This window comes from Callorhinus ursinus, unplaced genomic scaffold (genome assembly GCF_003265705.2).
Source record: "Callorhinus ursinus isolate GAN/ISIS: 27379988/994484 unplaced genomic scaffold, GSC_fseal_2.0 scaffold13, whole genome shotgun sequence".
Lineage (NCBI taxonomy): Eukaryota > Metazoa > Chordata > Mammalia > Carnivora > Otariidae > Callorhinus > Callorhinus ursinus.
This window is the reverse complement of record NW_027397075.1, coordinates 17758976-17776017: the sequence shown is the minus strand read 5'-3', so window position 1 is coordinate 17776017 and position 17042 is coordinate 17758976. Positions and strand designations below refer to the sequence as shown.

General features: G+C 42.8%; 1 protein-coding gene across 1 annotated transcript in view; it reads left to right on the top strand.

Annotated features, from left to right (window-relative positions):
• The window catches only part of ENAH (ENAH actin regulator), a 142073-nt gene extending 125562 nt beyond the window's left edge, over positions 1-16511 (top strand). Inside the window, 11 exon segments of the mRNA XM_073899856.1 lie at positions 159-269; positions 2284-2312; positions 2314-2580; positions 3468-3613; positions 3767-3824; positions 4447-4495; positions 6109-6175; positions 8976-9038; positions 12451-12529; positions 15444-15501; positions 16084-16511. Of these exon segments, the coding sequence (XP_073755957.1) occupies positions 159-269; positions 2284-2312; positions 2314-2580; positions 3468-3613; positions 3767-3824; positions 4447-4495; positions 6109-6175; positions 8976-9038; positions 12451-12529; positions 15444-15501; positions 16084-16121 (965 nt within the window). The 3' untranslated portion in view covers positions 16122-16511.
• Positions 16512-17042: the final 531 nt, after the last annotated feature.

Below are 17042 nucleotides of genomic sequence, written 5' to 3'. Positions count from 1 at the left end.
ACCGCCTACCTCAGGGCCAGCAGCGCCGCCGCCTCCACCTCCGCTGCCTTCCCTCGCACCGCGCTCACACTGTGGATCGCAAGCCTCTCCTCCTCCAAGCACCCCTCTTGCCTCAACTCCCTCATCCAAGCCTAGTGTTCTCCCTTCTCCCTCTGCAGCTGCCCCTGCCTCTGCGGAGACTCCTCTAAACTCTGTGCTGGGGGACTCCTCTGCTTCTGAGCCAGGCTTGCAGGCAGCCTCTCAGCCGGCCGAGACTCCAGCCCAACAGGGTAAGGATTCCGTTGTTGCTACTGACAGCGCACCCTGGAAACGTGGTGTATCCGCGGTGGTCACTGCCTAGAGGCACGGGGAGGGTGGTTCTGGTAGGTGAACAGCCCTGTGTCACTGTGCCCAACCCTGTGTAACTTAAACAAGTCCAAGATGAGTGAGGCTCTTTCTGCTGGATTAAGTACGGTCGGAGGATCAAGGTGGGGAGTGTCCGCACTGCTTTGGATTTTCGTGTCTTCCACAGTATCGTAGCCGGAGGGGTGTTCGGCATTTGAGGGCCTCCGCAACACATTCCCTGTAAATCTCCACTAGGAAAACGTTACTTGACACATTTCTCTACACGATAAATACATGGCCTGCCTAACTTGTCTTCCTTTACTTTGTGGGAAATTGAGAGATGCTATTTGGTGCCCAACTGAAGTCATGAGATGTGTCATCCTCGAGTCTCCTCCTGAACCGTTCTGATTCTTGGGCCCTGTTACATATTGGCCTCTCCTGTATTGGGCTTCCCACATTGGACTAGGTACACCCCAAATCCTGAGGAGCAGCCCTACTTTGCACGAGGGGTGGGGAGCGTTGCAGGCCTGATGTACGCCCCAGGGGATTCCGTGCTCCAGGAGTACAAGAAGTAGTGGCCTGAAGGGGCAGTTGGAAGAGAACAAGCCCCCTCCACAGTTACCCCCCCCACTGCCTCCCCTCGCCCCAACCGGCCGTCATGGTAACGGGAGGGAGGATGTAATCGTCTAAGTTTGAATTATTTCTAAGTAGAGAAGGACCTGGTTCCATAAGTGACTAAGAAGACACTTGGCAACACTTTTTTTCAAAGATAGGATTTAGCAAGAATCACAGGAAGGAATATGACAACTAATTTGAATGTAGAAAGAAACGGTGTCATAGCCTGGATTTAATTAAGTACCCTTCTTTAAAAAAAAAATCTTTGTTCTTAGGATAAGTAATAAGACCTGTTATTGCTGTGTCTATGTTTTTCCCGTTGATGCATCGATTTTGCTTAAACAGAGTCAGAATTCTAGTACGTGCAGACTCGTGTCACGTGATGGTAATGCCGGACAAGGGGGCACAGTGAGCCTGACAACGTTCCGTGACCCACCTGCTGTACCCTTACAAGCCCACAGCCAGAGGGAGGGAGGCAGTCCGTTGCTCTGTGTTCCTCTAAGAGCTGCTGGTGTTTCAGTTTCAAAAAATTGCCCCTCAGTGTGCAAATAACATCTTATTTGTCCTAAAATACCCCTTTAAAAGACTTCAAGGAGGGAGAGTGCCTACTAGGTCGGTCTTCTGATACTGAGTAAGTTCTCGTTCACTCTCTTTGTGATTTTACAGGATTTGGAGACATTTCTCTCTTACCCCTGTCTTCTAGACTAAAAGGAACTTCAAGTTCTGTATCGTTTAGTTATTTCTGGTAGTTACTTTCAGGTTGTGCTTTGTTCTAGTAGATTCCTTTACTTCAGTGATTCTGTACACATTGGGGTTAAAGGTAGAACATTTTTGAAGATGCTGACCTGGGGACCCGCCCCTCCCTCCTGTTCTCAGTCCAGCCACTGCGGCCATCTGTCAGCGCCTAAATACCGGTCTTCACTATGGTAGGCTTAAGGGTCTCAACCTTTACAGGTTCACACAGACTCTTGGGGGTCTGTTACTTCCAACAGCTCTAACTGCGGTCATACACACGGGCTTGCTTCTTCAGGGGCGCCGCCTCCATCACAGACTTTATAAGCACTTAAACGGCCCCATGAAGCCCCAAAGATGTAGCTAGGTGACTGTCTCACAGTTCTGTTAATAAAGCTCTAACACTGAAGTAAGATGTTAGATACTTTGCTTTGCATTTTAGTATCTTTTGAACACCAATCTAGACTTTAAACGTTATGCTAAATGGAACTCATTAATAGGTAGTAAATGTCTGAGGCCACTTAATTTAGCATGGCATCCTGCATCCCTTTCCACAAGATCGCGCCCGCGGCTCTGTTGTTGACCGTCTTATTTAACATCTCTTTCTCTCAGGCGTTGTCTTGGGACCACCTGCCCCTCCGCCCCCCCCCTCCGCTCCCCCCCCCGGCTCCAGCAGCGCTGCCCCCCCACCCGGGGCCTCCGCCCCCCCCTCCGCTCCCCGCCTCAGGGCCTCCGCCCCCGCCCCCTCCGCCCCCTCTTCCTAATCAAGCGCCCCCCCCTCCCCCTCCGCCTCCTGCTCCGCCGCTCCCTGCATCTGGATTTTTTGCCGGATCCGCGTCTGAAGACAATCGCCCTTTGACTGGACTTGCGGCTGCCATCGCTGGAGCGAAACTGAGGAAAGTGTCCCGGGTAAATGCACCTCCACGTCTCTGTGCTTTTCTGCTTGTGCCTATTCTCCCTCAGTAGCTGGGATAGCGGATTTACTGTCTTCTCATTTCATGAACCCTGTGTTACCTCACTGATTAAAAAATTCGAGACAATTTATACTCAAGAGAGAATATAGCTTCTCTGAACCCAGCACGCAGACTCACCACTTCACATTTTACCGTATTTGCTCAATTCTTCTCTGTGTGCATGTATTTCCTTCTGCGGGACACACACACTCTCCCTTTTTGTCTGAATTGAGAGTGAGTCAGACATACCGCGTCTCCCGTCTCCCTGAACACTGGGGCGTGTGGTCTGTAGGAACAGGGACGCTCACCTACATGCCCACTGGAGAATGATCAGGACTGGCAAGTTTAATTGATGGACTCTTCTAATCTACAAATGTATTCAGATGTCACGTATTGTCCAACACTGTCCTTTACGGCAGCTTTCTAGCCCAAGATCACTCAGTACGTTTAGCTGTGACATCCCGAGTTTGCCATAAAACTGGGACAGTTCCTCACTGTTTCATACGTGAGGTTGACTTTGGCGAGCTTGCCCTTCAGTATGGTTTCCCCGATAGTTTTCTCAAGATTAGTTTTGGATTATGCATGTTTTTGCAGATTATGCATTTTTTTGCCACCAGAGTGACATGTTCTTCTCAGTGTATGGAACAGGGCGGAGGCATGTGGTAATGTTGTATTCCATTATTGTTGATGTAAACTTGGATGGAATTTCCAATGATTAATATAAAGTTAGTGCCAGTCACGCCATTGGTTCTTAAAAAGATTTAAAAAATAATATTTGGATGTTTTTGTTGAAATTAATGTCCTAAACACAGGAGTTTACTATCTGTCTATATTCTCATTAAGACGGAGGATGCCCCTTTACCAAGTGGAGGGACTACCATTGGTGTGAACCCGGCCTCATCGAAGTCAGACACGGGTCGTGGGAATGGACCCCTTCCTTTAGGAGGCAGTGGGCTAATGGAAGAAATGAGTGCCCTGCTGGCCAGGAGGTGAGTGAGAAACTATGTTGAACACGTTCGGAATTGAGAGGATTGGGTTCATTTTATTCAAGTGCAATTTAACTAGATGCAGTTCTTCCCTTTCAGAGTAGTTTTTATACTAAGAGATGAATTTTTAAAAAATCTGATTTACCTTCTTTCTAGGAGAAGAATTGCTGAAAAGGGATCAACAATAGAAACAGAACAAAAAGAGGACAAAAACGTAAGTTCATAAAGAGAGTCTGCTGCAACTGGAAACAGGAAAGCCAGGCGTAGCTCATTCAGGAAGCGATATCCGAGATTAGGTGGAACTTAGAATTCCTTATTTCAGCTCTTCACGTATTAGAAATGGCTTGTTTCGAGCGTGATGTATCACATTTTCATAGCCTTCTGTGTGCGACTGGCGGGGCATGGGCACCCGCGGCGAAGGCACTGAGCTCAGTTGTGGAGCACATGCCGTACCTTCACTCGATATCCTGAATCTCTTAGGGTCTCCGTTTCCTTGCGTTGAGAAGGAACGAATTAGACTAATCCCCTAGGAGCCTCATGGTTATTAGCTGTGTGCCCGCCGTTGCTTCCCCACTGCATTTGGGCTTCGGCACCCTTCCTCCCGCCTGTTGCTAACGTCCGGCTCAGTAGCGGTGGCTGGTGTGGTCAGGAGGATGGGAGCCTGTGGGGGACAGAGGAGGCAGGTCTGGGCTGCAGTGGAACGGAGAGGAGGCTGTTGAAGGACACAGTGGGAAGCGCAGCAGGAGTGTTGGACATGGAAGCATGTGAGCCCCTGAGTCTGTGCTCCAGGTTTCTGGCGGGTGCCATGTGATTAATAAGTGTTTCTGTCTATTTAGGAAGATTCGGAGCCCGTAATTTCTAAGGCCTCATTGACAAGTACACCCGGTAAGTTCAGGAGGTCTATTTTAACCTTTATGAACCTTCTCGAGATATTAATACTCCTCAATTAAAAAATGCCCCATTTACCCATGTTGGGACCAGGTGCCTGCCTGGTGATGAAAGCGTTAAAGTTTTCGTTCACACTTGAAAGCAGTGACTTGCTTTTCCTCTGCCTTTGTGAGATGGAGCGATCCATTAAAACCCAAAGGTTTTTTCCTGATGATTCTTTCTTTGAAAATCATAATTTTTACACATTCCATGTGTACTGCTGTTGATGATTTGAGATTCTTCACTAGAGCACGGAGACATACATCATCAGATGAAAGGGAAGTCCTTTTAGTCCGGGATTCTTAAAGGTGAGGTTTAGGTGAGCAGGTAGTTAGCACCGACGTCCATGTCAAAGCATTCTCAAATGGAGAGCGCTATCCTTTTAGCCATGCCCTGGGGTAATACTGATAATCAGGGAAATAAAGCTTCTCATTTGTAAGGAGCAAAGAAGCCTCGTTACAGCTTTGGGGAAGTGGTGTTGAACTCAGCGAGGTTTCTGATACTGAGGACTCTAGGTTGCGAGTATATTCCGTAGAATATGGACAAAGTGCCTCTCCCTGGAGGCACCTGACCATGGCGTCTGTGACGAGGATGTGAGGTGCCATTTTGTGTGTTGACTAAAGTGAAGAGCTGGTCTACCTGTTCAGCTTTTTATCCATTTTGAAATGACGTGACGTGAATAATAAATTTGGTAATTTCGATGAATTAATACCTAGAATGGCCCATGAGAAGTGTTTATAGAGAAATGTCCATGTTAATTCCTACCCATTTTGAGTTGGAGACTACCAGCGACCTCTAGAATTCCACTGTTTAGAAATTCTAAAAAAAACTTCTGTTTTGGTGATTGTAACCCATTTGCCAAAAAAGAAAAAAAAGTCTCACATTCTCATTATTGAATGGTGATTATTCAATATTTTGATGGCTGTATTGTGGTTAATATTGTGACTTTGTGAATTGTTTTTCCTCTAAACAGGACTCAGATCAGTTTGTTGATGTTACTTTCATTAAAAATTCTCTGGTTTATGAACTACTTACTGTAACAGCTTTATTTTCTTCCAGAAGCCAAAATTAATATATATGCTGATACTGTAGAACTCCACTGTAAGTTAGGGTCACAGAACCGTTTACAAGTTGAAAAGAACTATGAATCCGCCCCCTCACCCCGGGGATGACCGTATTTTTATACAGATTTGCTCATAATTTCATGTGCTCCCTGAAGCTTATGCAGACCCCAAGCTGAGAACTCCATCTCTAATAGGGAGCCCTGCTTTGCTAGAGAGGCCGTACATCTCCTGGTGTGTGGGCTTCCGGTGTCAGAGACTTCGCGGCCTGTGGCTTTCCCAGGGGGCTTGTCACACTTGCTTACTAACGTCTTCTCATTTTAAAGTCTGAAGTTGTACAAATTAGAATCCTTACAGATTTTAAAGTTCAGAATTGTAATTAAAAATTTTTCATTTGTATTACTTACATAAACATGTATAATGTTAGTTAGTATTTCGTTATTTGTTTTACAATAAGTAACTCTGGGAGCACATAGGATACTTTGTAACTTATGTTCCTTATTTTTAAAGAACCAACCAGGAAACCTTGGGAAAGAACAAATACAATGAATGGCAGCAAGTCACCTGTTATCTCCAGGTATGTTTGTTTTCTGACTTTTATGCTACATATGTATCTAAAAAGAAATTAATCTCTCCAAACTCCAGTGGTAGATTTGAAATAGTACAAAGGAGCAGATGAAATATCCTTCTGCTGGAGACCACTGAGCACCATCGTATTTTTCCTAGTGATTGGATGCTTACTGTGAGTCAGGTTGTCTGAAATTTTAAGATAGCTTTTATTCCTCCCAATTTCTTTATTTTGAAAAATTCAGAACTACAGAAAAGTTGAGAGCATGGTGGAGGAACCCAGATTCCCCAGATACCAGTTCTGCCCGCCTCCCTTCCACACAGGTTCCTCTGGAGAGTTGGAGAGCAGTTTGCAAATCCTTCAGCATTTTCCTTAAGAACTGGGATATCCTCCTGTGTAACCCCAGTACCATTGTCGCTCTCAAGAAATTTAACGTTGAACAATGGTATTATGTAACATATTCACATTTCCCCAGTAGTGTCAATGACATCCTTCATTTTGTAAATGTCGTTTTTAAAAGAAACTTTTATATTTTAAATTGAAAAGCAGCTGGAGAGAAATGCCTGCAGTGTTTTAAGAGAGCGCAAAATAAAACCTGAAGTTTTGAATTTGTGAAGTAGAAAGATTGACTTCTGTCTCAGTTGAAACTTGTAGTTATAATCAACTTAGAAAAGAGAGTGCCCAGAAACAAGACTAGTGAATTTCTACCAGTGGCCATGAGGCATGGTCTTAGCAAATTCAGCGTTTCTTAGGCATATTTTATTGTCATACTAAATTTGTATCTCAGGTCTTGTACATAGATGAAACTTTTTCTGGATTTATGAGACAGTTTAAAGGACTTATATTTTTTTCCAGAAAAAAAGTGTGTGTTTAGAGACTAAAAAGTTTTTGGCCTTTTCTTTCTGAGTTGTTTGCTCTATTTTTACCTCTTCAAAAGCAAACTTGACTCTAATAGAAAAATACAAGGACAGACCTCACATTGCCACAGATCTGTTCAGTGTTAGCCTAAATCTAAATTTAGATTTGTTTTTATGTGGTTCTTTGTTCTGGTAGGAAAGATTCGGTGATGACACAGTTATTTAAGTTCTTCAATGCCTTTTTGACTGTATAGAAGCTTTTAGTTTCTCAGTGACTATAAGATAAATGTGTTTGATTTTAGGAGAAAATGCAGGAATTGCTTTTGGTGGACATGTTTTCTCAATAGAGTAGAAAAATTGCACATTTGTGTTTATCAGATACCTGATTGATGTGACCTTCCAATGCGTCTCTGGTAGTTTTTATAGATTTTCTCCACGAGCACATTTTGAAGCCTGATTTATTAAGGACATATCAGAGAACAGAACAGTGATGTCCCATGTGTCTTTTGAAGACATAAATGGGACGGGAAGAATTTTTCTCTTTGTGTCTACTCTTGATCCCTACCTTACTGATACGGGTTCCATAGTGAGCCTGAAGTGAACCCTAAGTCCATGGAGGGACATGAAATAGGTTCTCCAAATGGAATAAAAGTTCCTTGGTGTGTTTGGGATTCATTTAAAAAATATTCTTTGAAAGATTTTTCACACTTCTAAAGGAAGTTTAATAAGTGTTCTGAAAGTCACCATTTAAAAAAGACTTTTCTGTAGATTAACCAAATATTGGTTCTTATTATCTAGCAGTGTATCGTTATGGTGTTCTGCTCTGGTGGGTGGTTTTCTTCTCCTTTCCTGAAATGGAAATTTGGAAACGCCGTCGTTTCCTGACCACTCATATTCCCTTTTTTTTTTTTTTTTAAAGATTTTATTTATTTATTTGACAGAGAGAGACACAGCGAGAGAGGGAACACAAGCAGGGGGAGCGGGAGAGGGAGAAGCAGGCTTCCCGCTGAGCGGGGAGCCCGATGCGGGGGTTCGATCCCAGGACTCTGGGATCGTGTCCTTAGCTGAAGGCAGACGCTTAACGCCTGAGCCACCCAGGCGCCCCTCATATACCTTTCGATAGATGTGATCCAGCCAGTGATACATGTCTTAAAGTTTCACCCCAAGCAGTTTTAAGCCATGAAAGATTTTAAAAGTATGTTGGAAGGACTAAACTGGATGGCTTTTCGTCCCAAGTTTTCTCCCCTGTTCCTGCTAAGAGCCAGTGTATTAATACGGCCACTTGATGTTTTGTTTTTATTGAAGCGCACCTCATCCTTTTGTGGTGGTGAAAGTACCCCTTTCTCTTAGGAATGTCCATGTCGAGGTTATGTTAGTGATAGGATGGATCAGTACCCTGTCATACACACAACACAAGGTGTACTGCATTATGCTCTATTTATTAAGCGAAGATGCCAGATAGTAGGGTAAAAGCAAAAATGTTGTCATTAAAATTACCTGAAACTATGATTGGAATGTCCCATTGGAAAATTTGTGAGTTCTCATATGGTTTTCAGTAAGAGCGCACAGATCTGATATTCAAGGTAGAAAAAGAGTTTCCATGCTTTCTTTCTGAGAAGAGTTAATTTTGCGTACTTCAAACTACAGTGATTTTTGATACTTATTGATACTTTGTGTAGCAGCTTTTACTATATGTCTGCAATCTCTAAAAGTGGTCATTGTGCCACGATTTCCTTTCTGTTCTCTGTAATTGTCAAATGAGTATCTTACATAACCAGAATTAGTGTCCAAGTATCTTCTTTTGTATTGGGGAAAAAAACTATTGTTTTAAGGTTAATGGACTCCTTTCATTGTTTTGCTGTGACTACAAATCTATAAAACAGGAACATAGTGCGAATTATTTTTTAAAAGCTCTATTGTATTTCCCTTTAAATGGTTTTTCCCCTTCATAGACGGGATTCTCCAAGGAAAAATCAGATTGTTTTTGACAACAGGTCCTATGATTCATTACACAGGTATCATCCTGATGTGACTTTGTGGTTTGAGACTTCGAAATAACATGTTGAGGATAGGGCTGAGCTTTTTCTACCTGGATTGGTAATCACCACAAGGGGAGATACTTGAGGAAGATCGAATCTTTCATATTAGCTTTATTTAGAGCAATTTTGAAAAAACACTAAGAGATTTTAAGTAGAAAAGTTAGTAGGGTTCATTCCCTTGCCTTCATTTTCTAGTCGGATCAGGGTACCTGTGAGTGGTGGACACACCAGCAAGGCCAGAGTGGGGTCTGAGGCCCCTTGTGTCTTCAGCCACTTGGCAGCTTTTGCATTTTCTTCTGAAGGCTTTTCTCCTTAGAAGCTTGAGACAAAGCCTTTAAAAGGTAGAGAAGATTTGTACTGTGTGTTAGTGGAACACAGGACTACATTACAGCCACACTTGTGAAAAGTGGATTCCTGGACGAACATCCGTGTCTCGTCCGTCCGTTGCAGCAGATTGTGTGCCTTTATACCAATCTGACGTCTCCTGTCCTGGGCACGTGGTTTTCCAGGATGAGTCCTGTTAATACCATTTTTTAATTAAGAAAATTAAGAACCATGTATTTCCTTCTTAATTAAAGAAATTGACAATTTTTTAAAAGTTCTCAAGTGTTTAAGCTTATATTTAGAACTGATTTGGAGGAACAGGGACTTTATTGTGGTAGTTATTTGATAGGCAGCTGTTGAGAGGTAACACAGAAATCTCTGGGAAGGCCTCATACTTTGTTACTGATTATGGTGAAAACTCATAGATTACAAGTCACCGAGGTTTGCCCATGTTATCATATGCACCTATTTTTAAATATACACACCAAGTCTTCTGGGAGCATGACTTAAATAGTATATGGATGGGTGTCTGTGAGTCAGGGGTTGTGCAGACTGTATTTGGCCAAATTACTTTCATGCCATTGATGATTAAAATATTTGATAAGTTTGTCAGCCAGTTAAATCTGCATTAAATGTTTATATTACACGCATGAAATCATTTTTCCTGCTTTTTTCCAGGTGGTTTAATCATCACCAAAAGACTTACTTGGAAAGTTTGCTAGTACATAGGAAAATAGCATTTAATGAGATTTTCTGTTGTTAATCTTCTCAGTTCTCTTGCTGCTTTCCCACGTAGGGCCCCGTGATAGAATAATGTTGATAAACCTTTTTTAAAAAAGTGGTGATTACTTCTTTCCTTCAGTATGAAAAGTTCCCCCCTTTAGTTAATTATCATGGTGGTGGTGGTGGTGGTGGTGGTGGATTGCATGTTAGCATGAATTAAAATTTCTTAATTGCATGTTTCCTCTATCGTTTATTATGTAACAATAATGTGTTGTATTGTTTAATAAGTATGGATATATTCATAACATACTGCCAGTTAATTAGCGGACTACAGTTGCTCGTGTGAATGTTGGGGATGTTCATTTTATAACCTGGGAGAAAAGCATTCACTGGTTGTACCACTTAAATGTGAAAAATGAAAGAAAAGCAGAGTAATTAGGAGTGTCAGTCTGGCGAGCAGGAACAGAGAGCGTGGGTAAATAAAACACAGCGTGTGGACCGTCAGGGGTGTTCCCCAGATCGGCCTGTGCCCAGGACACCTGCCTTGTCTGCCGTGGCTCTCAGTACCTCCTCCGTGACTGGGGGATGCAGCTGGTCCCTCAGCAAAGGGAGAAGGTGTATCCTCTCTAGAGGAAAGGAGATATGTCCTGTAAGTAAGTCTCCCCCACCACCCACCCGCCCCCGTGCCTAGCTCAGGGCTTACTGAGTGAAGTTTTCTGAAAGTTGTTTTCCCTGGTTCATCCAAGCAGGGCAGCAGAGATCTCATAAAATAAAACTGGTTGACTTGCTTTACATGACAACTTGTTAAGCAGCCATATGTTTGATATGAAAGCAGATTAGCTCAGTATTTCATTTTCACAAACAATGCCTGTGGGTTTGGAGTATAATATGCCTTGTAAGAGTTATGAAATCATAACTTGGAAAAGTTACTGTGCGTACCGAGTTTTGGTTCAGATTTGTGATGTTGGTCCTCTGCAGACCTGAAGACATGTGACTCAGCTGATAGTTTTCATCTGCACCAAGTTGTGGTCCTCAAAGTGTAGCCACTTACCATACTGAACCAGAACATAGAGGAGTGCCCAGTTAAGACTCTAGATTTTCCCCTGGGATTTCCTCTACTTGCCGGAATTGGAGAGGAGCCATGATTGGTTTATTTGATATTGAAACTTTTGCTTAAAATACACCTAATTTCTAACACTTATTCTTCGTGTAGAATTTTTAATAGAAGCTAAACTTCTGAATGTGTAGTAATAATTGGCAAACTGCTGTGTGGCATTTCCTTTTTTTTTTTTTTAAAGATTTTATTTATTTGACACAGAGACAGAGAGGGAACACAAGCAGAGGGAGTGGAGAGGGAGAAGCAGGCCTCCCACTGAGCAGGGAGCCCAATGTGGGGCTTGATCCCAGGACCCCGGGATCATGACCTGAGCTGAAGGCAGATGCTTAACGACTGAGCCACCCAGGCGCCCCTCCTTTTTTTTTTTTTAAAGATTTATTTATTAGAGCACGTGCATGTGGGGGAGGGGCAGAAGGAAAGGGAGAGAGAGAATCCCAAGCAGACTCCCCACTGAGTGTGGAACCCCACATGGGGCTCAGTCCCGCGACTCTGAGATCACAACCCCAAGCTGAAACCGAGAGTCAGACGCCTAACTGACTGAGCCACCCAGGAGCCCTATTTTTTTTTTTTTTTTTTTAAACAAAAGTAGTTGTAAACACATCATTCAGATGGCATCTCCATAAAAACTAGTCTGGAAACAGCCACATAGCCAAGTAGATATGAATATACTTTTAATTATTTCCCCAGCATTCTTATTTATTTGGATGCTTGAAATGGCATGAAACACATAGAATGAATCATGCTTATTACTCAAATGGTTTTATCCCATAAACCAAGGCATTGAATTTGTAAACTGATGCATCTCAGTGGTTGGTCTGCCAGATGTTTAGTAGGCTCTGCACACTTTCAGAAGAACGAGATTGCACTCCTCAGGCCTCAGTGTTGCAGCTGGTCTGGCGTGTCTTGTCTCCGTCAGCGTGCTGCACACGATCCCGTTTCCCGCCTCCTGCGCAGAGAATGCGCTCCTCTGCCCTTTACTGAAGAAGCGTCTTCATCCCGTCAACCGTTGTCTGATTTGTTTACAAGTAACTGGAAACATTGAGCAAAGTGAAAAATACTTTGTTTTCTGTTCTAATCAGTCCTGCAACTTTGACAATTAACTTTTTTTAACATCTGTGTTTTAAGTACTGAAACCTGGTGTCGGGTTGGTAAATTTGCAATTTTTTATAAACTCTTAAACATCCCAAGTGTTGTTTACCTGTCCTGGAAATTCCATTTGTACAGACCAAAATCTGCACCTTCATCACAGCCCAGTGCCAACGGCGTCCAGACGGAGGGGCTAGACTACGACAGGCTGAAGCAGGTAGGCGCTTTCCCTCCACATGCGCTGGCGTCTCTGGGAAAATGTCTGGTGTGCTGGCATTTGACGGGTGGTGAATGTACTGGAAAAGAATATAGAGTTTAGGTCTTTATGCAAATGAAACAGTGATATGACTACTGTATTGTTTTTTTCAAATCTTCATTTTTTGGGTCAGTGTGTTCACGTAAAGTTCCAGCGGTGGTGGAGAGTGGGGGCAGGTGACTTAACGGTATAATACAAACTTTAAATGTCAGTGCGTGGTGTATAATTGTAGAAGGAAAATGGGGTTGCACTTTCCGCTTACCGTTGGCAAAAATGGACCCAGCGAATCTGGTTTTGGCAAGAACGTGAGGGAAGTGGGCACTCTCATATACTTTCATTTCCTAGAAGCAGTTGAGAAAACAGATCACAAGCCTTAAAAATAAGTATCTTACCTTTGAACCCACTTCTATTTTCTAATAAGAAAATATTACAGAAGTATATAAATCTGTAGTGTTGGGGAGGGCCCCGTAGTCATTAAGGAATCAAAAATGAGAGTATTGAATCCTGAATGGTGAAAAAGGAAAGGATCTTGTCCATATTTTGGATACCTCTGCATTACACACGTAGGTACTCAAACACAAAAAGGGAAGGAGTGATAGCTGAGAAGATGTGTGGGGCTTTAAAATATTTTATTCCCAGAAGAGGTAAAATAATTAAAAACAAAATTGGTAGTGTTAAAAACTCAAAGGGAGGGCCCAGTGTACACACCTCATTAGTAAGACAGTGGTCAGTTTCGCGGACCTGAACCCAGGTTTGTTGCAGCGAGCAGGATGGCCTGGGGCTTCTGGCCCCGCGCCCTGGGGGCCTCTGAGAACAGTAACCCACACCACTCCCGTCGCAGCCTCGTGCTGACCCGCCGGCGGGCACGCGGGCCAGGTGCTGGCTGGGCTCCTAGCACAGTGCTGCCTTCTCGCCCTCGTGGAGGGCCGGTCAGGCAGTGCTTATACCCAGGTTCTGCGGCGTTCATTCCATGGCTCAGTCCCGCAGCTCGGTCAGTAGCTGAGTCAGGATCAGAGCCCTGAGGTCTTTCCTCAAAGCCTGTGTTCCCTGTGCTGTCACTCCTTTGTTTAAATGCTACCAGATGTCTGGGGGCTCAAAAAGGGACCAAGCATGTTACAGTCATAGGAGTTCAAAATTAAAGTCAAATATGAATTAAAGGGAGAAATACTAACAATAATTTCAGATAAATCCAATTTTTATACTGCAAAGCTATTTGAAAAGTTAAATTGAGTTATATAGTTTGGAAAGGAAGCTTGAGGTCATTGATAATCAAGCCCTAATTTTCCTGTATATTAAACATGGCTTTCTTTTCTTGAAAAACACTTTAAAGTGGACGCTTGCACACACTTGAAAACGTGGTAAATTCTTGGCTATCTGAAGTAGTGGAGAAGAGAGGAAAGGTTTCCTGTTAGGGCTGCTTTTAATAATTTGAATAAGGATATCTGATAGTTTGTACTAATAATTTCTGTGCTTGTTTCGTCATTGGTAAAGTGGAGGAGTTATACTAATTGATAGTTTCAACCTTATTTTAAACATGAAAAGCTTTTTAAGAAAATGAATCTTAAATAGAGCGATTTAATTTTACCTGAGGTGTGCAGTAATAAAGAAAGTCACATATTGGAAAGTAATCCATCCAAAGGGGAGGTGTTATTCTTCAAATTACATCACCTTGTCAAAGCCCTTTTAGCTGGCATGTGACATTGTTCTTGGTAATTTGGGGTGGGGAGGGGCAGAGGGAGAGGGAGACAGAGAGTCCCAAGCAGGCTCCATTCCCAGCCCGGAGCTGGACGCAGGGCTCGATCTCACAAGGCTGAGTGTGACCTGAGCATGACCCAAGCCAAAATCAAGAGTCAGACACTCAACTGACTGAGCCATCCAGGAGCCCCTGTTCTTAGTGATTTTTTTTTAAGTTTGGTTCGGGTTAGGGTGGTTGTCCTTATTTCAAATGTCATTATTTCAAAATGAACTTACAAAAACAGATTTTGCAAAATATTTGAAGGTGGAGTGGTTTTCATGGAGGAAGGAGAATCTAGAACTATTAAATCAGAATACAAATAGGGATCACATAAGTGCTGTAACATTTCTAGTAGCCATATTAAATGAAGAGAAATAGGTGAAATTCATTTTAATATATTTTATTTAACTTAATATAACTAAAATAATATTTCAATAGTAATCACTGTTTTAAAATTACTCATTATTACACGTTATTTTCTTCACGCTAAGTCTTTGAAATCTGGTGTGTGTTTTACCCCCCCCAGCAACACATCTCATTTCACACTGGCTGCGTCTCGGGTGCTTGGTGGCTGTGGTCGGCTGTGTCTGCCACATCGGATCGGACCGTGTAGGTCCAGCAGGGGCCCAGCCAGCCTCGTCCTACCCGTTAGGGCAGCCCGTGAGGCCGCTCCAGGGGAGTCTCGGACTCCTAGAAGCACGGTTTGGCAGCTGTGGTGTTATTCCTAAGGAATCCCATACTTCAAACCAGATCACAGATTGGCCAGGATCTGCTCGTCTAGTTTACTTCTCCTGTTCCTTGAAATTTCATTACGGGCCATCTTTCAGACTGCTCCAAGAAGACGAGGTTGAAAGCAGAGCTATTCCTGTTCTAGAAATTACCTGAATCCTACCTTTCACTGGATGGCAGAGCATTCTAATGTTTCATGTTTTGCTCGTCTACAATAAGCAAAGGCTGGAAGACTGTTAAAATAGAATCATTGCCCAGTCTGCTCTAAGACAGCCTTGTCTGGGAGGGACTCCGGCAACACAGACCATTCATCAAACTTTGTATATTCTTAAAATTCTATATGACCAAGAATGTATATAGTAGTGGCAATTTTTTTTTCTGTATTCCTGATGTGTTTCTCTAATATTTTAGGACATTTTAGATGAAATGAGAAAAGAACTAACAAAGCTAAAAGAAGAGCTCATTGATGGTGAGTATATGAACAGATTTGCTATTCCTGTAATGTTTGAGAATACCCCTTTTTAAGGAAATGCACATAAAGAAAGAACCAGTTTATTACTTGAGGGCATAAAACAATTACTTTTACATAGTATCCTGCCCTTCACTTGGCTTAGGATGTCAGGGAGGAGCCCTCTCCTTCTTACGGTGGAAGTTATTTGTGAAAATAGGAACGAACGACGTCCCTTTGTGTCAGGGGTTGAGTAGCGTCAGATGGAAGTCCCGGCGGATGGGCCCGTCTCTGGCCTCGTGTCCCACCTCGCTGCCTTCTCTGTGGACTCTGAGCCCACAGAGTCCGTGTTGTCATTTTGCACACGAAAGGGAGAGCACGAATGAGAAAGTGTGTGTGTGAATGTGCGCCTGCACATACATAAATCAGTATCGTCTTTGTGTCAAGAAAGCACAGGTCTGCACAGTGTAAGATTCAGGGTCCGTTTGTCTCTTTATTACTGGGAGTTTGAAGACAGCCACTGAGATTTCTTAGGAGTGAATCACTCATTGATTTTACCTCATCGTTGTATTGACTTGAAATACGTTTCCTTTTCGTGCCCAGCAATCAGGCAAGAACTGAGCAAGTCCAATTCTGCGTAGAGAGACGAGTCGAGGAGGAATAAGACTTTAGTCTGGGGAAAAGAGAAAGACCCCTGCGAACAACAGCTGTTAACAACAACAAACCCCTACATTTGTGAGCTGTGATGAAGACAGTGGAGACAAACAGTCGGAAGGAGGAAAACCAACATCCTCGCGAGCCTTCAGACGCTGTTACTCTGGCGATAAGCTATTTCCCTCCCAGTTTGCTGCTTTTTTCTGACCTTTTCAATAGGATGGAAGAGCTGGATGCGAATTCCTGTTCAATAGTTATGCAGAAAATACTAAACCCATCAGGCAAGATCGCCGTGCATTGAAATATTTTCATGTCAAGACAAAATCGCACGTTTTTCACAATCCATTGCTAAAATAAAGAGGAGAAAGGCTTAAGAAGTTTGTTTTCAGAGAGTGCTGACAAAGAATTGAGCAAGTTACACTATTGTATTGTAAATGTTTCTCTCAGGTTTGTCTTCCTATCACATTTGATATTCCGTGAGGAATGGAGATCAGCCCTGTGTAGGTTAAGATCCTAAAATGTGCAACAAATGGAATTGTATGTGCTTTCCAAGGGTGATATTTATAAGAAAGTGTCTTAAAAATGATTTGTCTGGCTTGAGGAATTTTAGAATGATAGGAAGTCTCTCGAGTTAGCCTTCATGCAATTTTGTAGATTAAAACATAAAAATCGTCCAGAATTTAAAGATTTAGATGCCTTCCTAAATTGTTAAAATGCTTTACCAAATCTCTGACTCCTACATAATACACACCAGTGGTCAAATGTAAAACAATATATTGTAGACTTACTGTAGGTTTTCAACCTTTTTTAGATTTATGCATGTGGACATTTTTATAATGTAATTACAACCACCACAAAGTTAGCTTTTTTAATTGCAGACAGTAATGCATGTCCCACTAATACGTAGT